This window comes from Cydia pomonella, chromosome 24, assembly GCF_033807575.1.
Source record: "Cydia pomonella isolate Wapato2018A chromosome 24, ilCydPomo1, whole genome shotgun sequence".
Classification (NCBI taxonomy): Eukaryota; Metazoa; Arthropoda; class Insecta; order Lepidoptera; family Tortricidae; genus Cydia; species Cydia pomonella.
Window position 1 is genome coordinate 1,193,689 of NC_084726.1, and position 11,874 is coordinate 1,205,562.

The window sequence follows — 11,874 nt, forward strand, 5'->3', positions numbered from 1 at the left end:
AAACATCTTACGTTACTAACTCACGCACTCTAGAACTTTTTATTCAATGGACTAATAGACATGTTTTACAATGACTTTTGAATATTATATTTTTGGATAACTTAATTCTTTATACAATTTTACCAATTATAAATATCTTTTGTCATATTTAATTTAATGATAACATAAATTTCTATATTTAAAAATAATGTAGTAGTAGTGTAGGTAATTTTGCAGATCTCAATACAGGGGTGACATCGTCACAGCATGACGAAATCCCATTCCTTAAAAAGTAGATTATAAAAAAGTTTTACATAATTTTTATAACAAGTAGGCTGTATAATTAACTACAGATTATCATCCCACCTAACCCATTTTAACAGTTTTGAATGATTCACGATTTGTTTCACTACACTTAAATCGACCGGGATATAAACCGTGATTACCTTTTATATTGTTTTAATTGAGTTCCCGATATTCCAAAGCAGTTACATGCATCTTGTTCACGGGTAACTGGAGATAGCGGGTGGGTGTCAAAGTTGTGTAGACCACGCTTGATCTACCTTCATTCGCATTCGCATTATTTGTTTGGAGTCGCAGTTCTAACCTAACCAACCCCTTTTTGTCATGCGACTAATTATGCCACACAAATAATTATGTGCTGTCACTTATTAGAACATATAATATGCTTTAGAGTATGTAATCATTATGGCAATGTATATTAGACGAAGTGTAAATATACCTTATGAGCATTACACCAATAATAACATCATGCCATATATATGTTGTCAATTAGGTATTATGGTAGTATTCCATTTATTATGTTATTCAAAATAACAATATATCGAACTCTAATATATGAAAAGTAATTATAAAAAATGTAGTGTACCCTTTATAAATATAAATTTAGTTTGTGTGTTATAATATAAAGCTGCTTAAATAAATACAGTCTTCTTTACTACTCTTAAGTACTGCTTAACCAATTTGTTCATTTCATTTAAAATGTGTGTTATTTTACAGTCTATATCTCCACCATGCATAATGAAGCAATTTGAACAACTCACTGAGGTGTTCATTTACACAATAAACAATATATCACATCTCTCACAGACCAATAATATGTTTACATAAACTATCTAAAATAACCAATTTAAACCACTAATATACGCATTTTCTACATGCACATGGTTATTAAAACTGTTATTGGAAGGATAAAAACATAATTATTGCATGACCTTCAATCTAATCAAGAAATATTGGCTGAAATATCTCGAACAAAAACTAAACATAACCTAACAGCCATCTGTCAAGTACATCTATATTATGTATAGTTATACATTGAAACCTTACCTCCAGCTCCTGGTTGTGGCATTTCTCTTCAAGTTCCTTTACAGAAGTCTCCGACGCAGCTGCATTATCCTCAGTATCCTGTCCAGGCACTTCAGATAACACTTCGGAAGCAAAGTTCGTAATCTGCCCTTTCAAACTGTTCAAACTCTGGTTTAAATTGAGCCACGACATATTTAGTTTCTCTTACCGACGTCACATATCACTGAGAACGATTTTAAGTGAAGTTGTAAAGATTAAATCTGAGTAAACAGTATGAAAATTGCATTATTTTGCAACTGTGACAGGACTATGTCTAGTTGGCAAAACAAGTCGCGATTTGACGTTTCATAATGCAATCATTCCTTTGAGATTCCCTTATGAGCATGACGTAACTGGTGCTGAAATAAAGTCAGAATTTATATCTCGAATATTCCGAGAATGTCAGCCATTTTTTATCAATTCATCATCAACACCTTGATGGAGCCATAACATGAAAAATTGATTGATTGATTGATGATACAAACAAATAAATATCTGAACAATAACTACTGAAGGGTACAGCAATACTCATTTAAATTATAATTAATGTACTGTGTCGATAGTTTAACATCCTATATATTAATAATTATACTGCTCTGGTTTATGATATTACAACAGAAAGTGCTAGCGTTTCACCTAGTGCCTCAAACAGTGTCTGGTACTCGCCAACGCCGCGCCGGCGCAATATCGAGCTGCCGCCATTTTCTCTGCTTGACAGCAAAAAAGTCCAAAAATTGTGTATTCACTACTTACTTATTTTCATGCTGCAAAGTTTCATCAAGTCCATAAAACGGTCGTTAGGCTTTGATAGATATGTTAATAAATATTAAAACTCATTATTGGATTTCCAAATTCTAGTGAAAAACGTAAATTGATAAGTTAACCTAACCTGCTTCAAAATGGATTCGGACGAGCCAAATAAACTGTTGAATTCTGATTTATCCAATGTAAATATTCAAAATTATCAGCCAACAAAGCCTAAACCTGAGAATGAAGGTGTTCTACCAAATTATAGAGTGGAATTAACTACAAAAAGAGCCGTAGAATTTTTGCTCGCAGGAACGCTTAGGAGCAAAGTTTGTCGCTATTGCTTGAGTGTGGCATCTCCACTTTCGGATTTGGACCAAATAATGCAGATCGCAGGCAAAGGAACGCTCTACAAAGTGACTATACGCGATATGGTCGCTTGTTTCCACCCTTTTAAGGTTAGTTAACTTACATGTTATGTGACCCAGTTTGGTAATGATTAATGTAATGAAGAGGAAATTGTATGCGCTGTGCATAGTTAATGTAAGTTTCCTTATGTGTGTAGAGAATTTACAAGATAATAAATCGTTTTCTGCCCTCCGGGCGGAAAGCGTCAACTTTGCTCCCGCTGCGCTAAACGAAGTTGCCGCTTTCCGCCTCGGTCGAGCAGAAAAATAGTATGCGCACCACGGGAGGAAACGTGGGGCATTCCATCATTTTACTTGCGGCACGCAATTTCCTACTTTTCCTCCCTTGGGACACAATAGTATATTGTACAACGAGGGGGGTAAGTGAAATTTTAGACACAAGGGTACTTAATTGATGCCTTATAGATTTATTTTCATAGGAACGCACCATACCTAATAAAATTGCGATAATAAATATCAATTATATAAATCGCCATGCGCCTTTCTCTATCAACACCCCCAAAGTAGTTCAGACCTCTTCTATACAACAGTGATTACATCGGTAATATTCTTACCCCTGGAGTTACACACAATGTTTTTCATCACACTTGGGAAGAAAAAACTAAATTTTAAGCGAAATAATTCTTAAATACGGTGACATATCAAACATTTGCCCGCCATTTCGTAATTTCTTGGCAGGTGAGGCATCGAAGGCACAGACCTAGTCGGCATTCAGCCACGATTGAAAATTATTCATTAAACGGCTGTTAAATTAATCATATTAAATCATTTTAAATAAACAAAAATATTAAATTATAAACATCAGTATTTTAAAAGTAAAACTCATTTATGCTACTTGGTTTGCATGAATAAACGATATAATAAAAATAAAAAAGCTATAACTCCCGAGGGAGTTATACCTTTTTTTTTTTCACAATCCATAACCGCGGGAACAAAATAGGTCTTTGTCCTTCAGTACACCTGCATGTAATAAGATCTTTTTCGAGCAAGTGTGATGAAAATAACTATTTTGTTATTATCATTATTTAGTTTTAGACATTTAGACAGACAGAGTTCACTTAGCATGATTTCACTGCTTAGATAGTCTGTCAAGATTGTTTTTAAATTGATGAATTGATGTCTAATTTTCATCTATCACAGTTGCCTTGTTACTAGACTAGCCAAAAAGCAGTTTTCTTGACATTACACATGTTAGTATTTGTATTACTACTTACTCTGTTGGCTCCTTGACCCAAAAAGAAACTTAAGGCTAGGTGGACTAGACTAGAAATTTAGTCACGCGGCAAGTATTTGTGGCATGCCTAAAGGGCACTTATGCTCCATGTGCAACATAGACCCTTTAGGCATGCAAAGTCGCAAATACTCGCCACTTGACAAAATAATATAACTCGGATCTCTTTAAATTGAGAGTGAATAGACATCTTTTAGTTAGGTATGTTCCATCCTAGACTGCATCGGCACTTTCCATCAGGTGAGAATGTGATCAAATGCTTACCATTTTAAAAAAAGAAATTTATCTGAACTAGACTTTAGCCTCCAACACAAACCAGTGCCACCTTTCTGCGAAACACTCCACGACTTTTTTTAGTAGATTTATATTAGTATTCAAACATTACTTTTACTTAAATTTATTAAATTTTTGGTCTATTTAATTTCAGGTACTGAATGATCCCAACTTCCCAAGAAAAATCTGCAATAAATGCCTAAACCGTTGCATCAGCGCATATCTCTTCACACAACAATGTGAACAGTCTGAGAGAGCTTTACGGAATTGCTTTGAAGACATGTATGCTAAATTAGAAAAGCTAGACCCTTTAGATAAAACTAAGAAGCGGGGTAGACAGAAGCGAAACCCAAATTATAATGTCTTATACACGGATCATCAAAAGGTGATAGATTATGCTGAACCAATCAGAAATATTGTAAACATAAGATCTGTATCACTCAGTCATGAGCCATATATGTCTGATTTAGAATGCCCTAAGTGCTGGCAAATATTTACTAAGATAGAAGACTTGATTATTCATGAGAAAAGTCATCCAAGTAACATGTGGTTCAACTGCCGGCTGTGTGGCAAGTCGTTTGCCAAACGTTTGCAACTGAAACGGCACTTGAAATCACATGTTGGCCCAGAAATAAAGCCTGAAGAAAAACACAATTTCCAATGTGGGACTTGTGGTTTTGGCACCGAGGACCACAGTGCATATTTACAGCACATTGAGAAGCACAAATTTCAGTCAGTGTTACAGCATTTAGTGGAGAAGAAGATGGATAAACTGTGCACTGTCTGTTTGGATAAGAAACCGAAGCTTGTAGAATTGGATAAGATGGTCCGGCTGCATGGTGGATATCCTGGGGTTATTGGTGACAAGACGCTTTATAGCATTTTGGGCTCCACTTTGCCTGATGTGAGTATGACTTCTTTTATGTTTAGATACTACTATGTAGATGTATTTTTACAAGCTTATATTTAATTTGCAATGTATGTAAATTGTACCTATGTTTGTATGGGTCAAATCTTGCAAGTTAAATTTGACTCACTTCCCAATTTTCAAAAACACTGAAATATTATGACACATAGACAATTAAATATTATGGTATGATCAAGCTGATCTGATGATAGAGACAGGAGGGAATGTAGAATATTGGAACTCTGTGATAAATCAATGCAACCTAATTGAGTATTAATTGCCTGTGGAAAAAAAAGTACAGTCAGCAATAAAAGCATATATCAAAAATGAAATGAACAACATGATGAATAACAAAATGAAAAAACAAAAAAGCGTGCGTAAAACATGTAGTTGGATAGTAGGAGGGTACATTGCAGAGGACAACAGTACAAAGGTAAAGTTTTAAACAACTTTTAATACTTACTGTATAAATAAGTACATAAAATAATAGTTGAGACACCATTATTATAAACTCCCATTAATTTAGATACATATTGATGCTACACCATTGAATAAATTGCAAATAAACAAAATACAATCTGAAATAATGACTGCATCAAACGGTTTTATTCCTATTAAGCTCTAAAGAAATTATAAAAGGCAAGTTAATCTAGTAACTTTGTCGACTTTTGTAATGGGGTTCGTTTGGGCGACCATATGAAATCTTTTCTATTTCTGTAGAGACAATTCTAGTCTCGTATTGTAGCAAATTTAGTCTATTTTAAAAACGCTTTGAGAAGGTACTATCAAAAACTAGTCCTTTTAGATTATAATCGCCCAAATCTAAAAAAAAACACGAAATTTTCGCAGTTTTCTCGATTTTTGACAAAGTTGCGTTCGGCGCTCGAGGTCTCGAACTTGGACTATTCATTGAGCCAACATCATAAACAAGCCTGCAAAAAATCAGAACTACCGGATTTGACGCAACCGCTAATGTTTAAAGTTACTGGATTAAGTGTCTTTTTATCATCAGATGGTTACTTTAAAATAAGAAAAAGTAAAAAAAGTTTTATTAGTCTGATACTTTTGCTCTAATTAAGATGACAAGCTAAACATAAAGATAAAATAATTTACTTAAATAATACGTTTTCATTAATGTTATGTGTCATTTAGTTTGAAAAGGGACCTTATGGTGATTGGCGTACACCTTAATAAAACAATGTTTCAATACTATAAGTGCCTTTTGCCCTAGAGACCCTAGATACAGTCAGGTCAGCATCAAAAGTAGCATATGAAACAACATGCCAAAAGTATCTGTGTGACAAATCCCCAATGTTTAAAAAAAAATCTGTGGCGCTCGATTAGTTTTCGAAATAAATATATATCTCGACAATTCTCATTCAAAGGGTACTTTTGTGTTTAAAATAACATATGCACTGTCTGGGCTATCAAAATCACTGCCAACTTAGCTTGGTTTAACTATAGTAGAGTACTAATCATATCCACATCCTATATTTTAAGTAGCTTCATCTTAGCATGAATTTGCTGAAGTAAATTTACTCTGCTTAAATTGGTATCCATTGGTATCCATGAAAAAAATAATAATAATATCATCCATGACATAACATATTTGAGGCATGAGAGCATTTATAACGCAATGATCAGTTTTAAAATTCATAAATGGTATAAGAATATTAGTTAATTGTTTCACGCTTCATGAAAATTAAGTTCCAATGTCAATTGTCTTCATTTTCTAGAGAAAATCATACAAATATCAAGAACTATATGTTCCACGTCATGCAAAAATAATGAAATATGCTAAATTAACCAAAGATAAACCACATAATGAAACTTTGATTAACTCTGGATGCAACACTAATCAAATAGTGATTTCAAACCCATTGATCATTTCTAATGACAAGTTTGACTGTGAAGAAATGTACCTATTCTTCTTTTCGGATCCCAGTTATTACAAAAATAGTGGCAAAGAAATTTCTGTATATAAAAATAACTTGGGTGAATCTATTGCTGGTTATGATAAGGATGAAGATCTAAATGCCTGTGTAGAATCAAAGGGAGAAACAAATAATGACATTGAATGTTTACCCGAAGAAATTGGTGAAGACAATGAAAAAATACTCACAAACAATGATGCATTGAACAACCTGAGTGATATAATCGAAAGCAATGACCTAAATCAGAGCAAAATCATTGCAAAAACCACAGGAAGTGAAACAGCATGCAACATTTGTTGGATATTTAAAGTACCCACTTGTAAAACTTGTCTTGATAAACAGAGCAATATAGAGGGAAAAACTCCTGATGGAGACTTTAAGGAAAAAACTGATGACACTCCAAACCAATGTAAATATTGTTGGATTTTCAAAACATCAGATAAATGTGGTGTTTGCAAAAATCTTACTAATACAAGAAAAAACACTAATGTCATCAAGGAAGAAGAAGAAACTAAAGATACTGAAGATACAAAACCTGACTTGCAAAGAAAAAGAAAATTAACTGAAAATGAAACAAAATCTAAAAATAAGAATTGGAATTGTCAAATATGCCTAACTACTAATGTTGAAGAAAGATTTAAGTGTATTTGCTGTGAATCTAACAGAAATAATCAAGATGACATGTTGAAAGTTAATCTAGATGGCCAACATGCCTTTAAGATATTCAAATCTGATGATGAGTTAAGGAATCAAAAAGAAATGGATCTACCAATATTTAAGACCTCTGAAACAAATCAAAGTGATAGCAAAGTACTTGTGGGACCTTTGAATAATACTGTTAATACAATAGATTTTGAAATGACACATCTAATTAATGAAGATTCATTTAAAATATTTGACTCTGAGATTTTGACAGACAGCGTAAATATTCAAGACACTGAAGAAATGGACATAACAGAAGATGATCCTCAAATTATAATTCCCAACCATAATCCATTTTCTTCTAATATTTCTCCACATTTCAGTAATATTGCTGCCCAAACAAGTAATACAATTCAATCAAGTAACATTTTTGCTCAGTTGAATAATTTAGAGCAAACAAGCAATGTGTTCCCAGATTCTGATTTAAAATTTAATATGGGAACAGGACCTCCGAAAAATACTGGGACTGAAAGAAGAATCATAAGACCAATAAGAAGAATAGCCTATCATAAGTAATTTTATGAAGTCAGCTTGTTTTTTTCTCAACCTGCTTGTAATGTATAAATCTACACCATTGTTTTTTATGCCGTTAACTTCGGGGTATGGATAAGTATTTTTATAGAAACTAAATGGCATATTTAATTTAATTTTTGTATTGCGTCGCTTAACTTCAAACTCACAAGGAAAGGTACCCAACTGTCCGGTTCCGATTTGCGAATATATGTTATACAGTAGTCTAAAATTACAGACACGTATTTTTTTTAGCTGCCCAAATTGGGAGAAATTGTCCTCCAAAGTACTAAAAAATTAGTAAATCTTCTAACTCCTATAGAAAGTGATGCTCAAGCAACTTGCTAGTTAATGGCTTGTTTGAGAGCAGGAAAAAATAATGAACACGTGTTTTGTTATATCTGCTAAAACTCATCATCATCAATTTAAGCTCAGGCGCGAGTCTGCTCTGGACCGAGCAAAGTAGCGTGCTCTTGTGTTGGAGGCCAAGACTCATTTTGGGTCATCGTGCCAGCCAAGTAAGTAAGTGGGAAAGCTCAGGAATGCACCCTTGAAATTAACGGAAAAAACACGGTGTATATAAATGAACCATCCATGTACTCACATTAAGTATTGTTCAATTAGAATTAAGTATTGCTAGCATCTACGGCACCTTGCCGAGGGGTGAATTTTTATTTTAGTTTAGGTTTTACTAAAAAAATGTATAATGTTGTATTGTATATTGTAATTTAAAATACACCAATTGTTTTATTTATAAAAAAAAAATGAAATATTCACGGGTCTATAATGTACGAGATCGTCTGTCAAATTTTCCAGCTCGATAAACTTACGTTTGGGTGCATATAGCGGCAGCTATGAAGCTCAAAAGTGGTCACATTTTTTCATTTTAAGAGCCCATGCAGCAGCATGCATGCAGCTGCACCCTAGACTAACTCTAACTAAATAACTAAAAATCTAACTAAATGTATGCAGCTGGTGACGCCCTTGGTAATATTTATATAAGTATTGCAATGTCAACTTGATACTTCACTGTTAAAGTACTTTAGAATATTGATGTTCCTAATGTCCAGGTGTTTCGTTTCCATTTTGCATTCAACCACTGGATGGCAAAACAGGTAATCATTTTGATTACTTACCTACAAACATTATAGTTACAATAATATGTTCGTAATTTACAATTTCAATGTGGAGAAGAACGTCTACAAGCTCTTTCGTCGCTTTTAACTCTTGTTTTTCTTGTACATATGCTCCACTAACAGAAGTTCGGTAGAGCAGAGTGAAGCTCTTTCTTTCTGACTGTGTCTGAGCTACATATACAAATACGAGAATTCTTGCCCAAGGATCTTCTCTGCAATAAATGTTATATGCCGGTCTTACCCACATTTATCTTATACATTTTTTACCATGACTATAATTATATTTTGCTTCAGTTATAACTAGGAATATAATTGTTATTTGTATTAGCTGCTATGCGAATGACTACTTGCTTCTTACGTTTAACTTTATCTCCTTTCTTTTTTTGTTACAGATGAATACTCCAACGAACTACACAGGAACAAAAATATGCGAACAGTGCCTTGACAATGCTATTACTTCCTATGTGTTCATAAATCACTCTATATACACAAGAGACAGGCTAAATACATGCGTCTCTTCCATGCTGGATAGCCTAAACAAAGTAGACCAAACAGAAGGCAATATATTCATAGAGATAGCTAAAGAATCTATTTTACCAATAAAAGAGCAAGATTATTTCGATGATAACCTCCTACTTGAAGAAGACGAAGTAGATGAAACTAAATTAAAAGTAGATGTACTTGAAGATGAATTCAGAAAACCTGATACTGATGAGAGTGAATCAGAACCTGAGATAAAAGACTATATCAATGCTTTCCTCAAAGAAGAGAGTCAAGATATAGATATGTTCAAAGAACTGAGCGAAGTTAAGGAGCAAAAAGAGGAAAAGAATGTTGAAATAGATAATCCAGCTAAGAGAGTTACAAAGACGTACACTAACAGAAAATTAGTAAATGGTTATCAAATCAAATATCCGTCAGATAATGAGGATTATACCCTGGATGATGTTAGCGAATTTCTCACGTTTAAAAAGAAAAAGAAACCTAATAAACAGTATTATAAATACAAGTTGAAATGCCCAATTTGCAGCAAAAGTTTCATAACTGATTACCATCTTCAAAGGCATATTTTGAAACATGTTAACAAAAAGGTTAACTGTTATATTTGTAGCAGACAGTTTAAATCGAAATTCTTGTTGTATGAGCATATTAAAATGGTCCATATTCTTGATAAGGCGAAATTCTTTTCGTGTAAAACCTGCGGCAGAACTTTTGAGAATGAAGACAGATTGGAAGTGCACGAAAAATCGCATTTATCGAAACAATGCCAGTTATGTGACAAATTATTCGCCAGTCAAAGACATTTTGATAGTCATATGCAAAGACACGCTGTCAAACTAAATTTGGTGAGAAGTAGTACTCAAATTTGTAGTTTCTGTGAGAAAGATTACACAAATGATAATCAGCTCTCTCTACATGTGAATAAAGTGCATTTGCAAATCAAACCCTATTCGTGCGATATGTGTGAGCGGCAATTCTACACAGAGAGTAATTTGAGCAACCATAAGAAGACTCACAATCTAAAATCTAAAGAAAAGTGCGAGTTATGTAAGAAGAAATTCAACACAAGAAAAGCTATGGTCATACATCTTAGAAAACATACTGGAGAAACGCCTCACCGTTGCCCTCTTTGTGGGAAATCATTTTATTCTGAATTTAAAGCTAAAAACCATATGAGGAACTACCACGGAGGAACATTATATTGCAAATTGTGTAAAAGTGTGTTCTCGAGCAAGTATGACCTTAAATCCCATGTTATTATGGTTCATAACAATGCGTTGTTATAGCATACATTTAGTATAGGTTTATTAGTATTTAGATAAGTATAAGGGAGGACTATTGATTATTTTTATTGTGACACGGAACTTGTGTATGTAGAAAGAATAAAATAAAAAATAGATAAAATGTTGATTATACATATACAGATTACAGATCGTAATATATATTTTCTGTGTAACTATTACCATTTCATATGTCTATATTTAAAAAAAATCTTGATTTACTAATCAAATTGAAATTCTTAGGTATATTTTTTTTTGACGGGTAGATCAACTTTTCGTCGCAAGTTTCATCTCTTGGACGGAATTCTCAAAACAAGCATGTTATAATTTTTTACATTTTTTCTAATAATCTTTTCTCCTTTCTGCCGGTCTCTCTTCTGTGTACATGTGTATGTTGTTTTGCATCTTTTTTGTTTGTCATGAATGAAAACGAGACAAACAGTTTTAGGCCTGGCATTTGCACACCAATTTTTTTTAATATGCATAATATGAATTACATTGTCTTCATGCAACCTTAATCAATATAATATACCAAGTCGTATATACAATGTACATTAAATTTATTGTATTTAGAGTTTAAACATACATTCAATAGATATATTTATTTAAGCTTAAGATTACTTTTTATTGCAATAAATGAGTTTACAATAATTAGTTTTTATTTAAAGTATTTGTACCTATTCCTATCTTTTTTAGGGTTCCGTATCCAAAGGGATGTATCTCATGAACCATGATAGCTAGACATATGAAATTTTTGCAGATGATGTATTTCTGTTGCCGCTATAACAACAAACTAGATTTTGCTTGGTGCGCGGGGCCCGAGGGCCCCGCGGTGTGCGTGGTGCTGTTGTTTGGTTGTTTGTCATGTTGTTTATGTT

General features: G+C 33.3%; 2 protein-coding genes across 2 annotated transcripts in view; one reads left to right on the forward strand and one right to left on the reverse strand.

Annotated features, from left to right (window-relative positions):
- LOC133531031 (thyroid receptor-interacting protein 11) overlaps positions 1–1,691 on the reverse strand; it is a 101,970-nt gene extending 100,279 nt beyond the window's left edge. Inside the window, exon 1 of the mRNA XM_061869110.1 lies at positions 1,330–1,691. Within this exon, the coding sequence (XP_061725094.1) occupies positions 1,330–1,500 (171 nt within the window). The 5' untranslated portion in view covers positions 1,501–1,691. The remainder of the gene's footprint in view (positions 1–1,329) is intronic.
- A 184-nt stretch (positions 1,692–1,875) lies between these two features.
- Positions 1,876–11,647, forward strand: LOC133531037 (zinc finger protein 569-like). The gene is made up of 3 exons (XM_061869124.1): positions 1,876–2,552; positions 4,181–4,930; positions 9,608–11,647. The coding sequence occupies exons 1-3, from the start codon at positions 2,247–2,249 to the stop codon at positions 11,000–11,002; spliced, it is 2,451 nt and encodes an 816-aa protein (XP_061725108.1). The 5' UTR covers positions 1,876–2,246; the 3' UTR covers positions 11,003–11,647.
- The last annotated feature ends 227 nt before the right edge of the window (positions 11,648–11,874 follow it).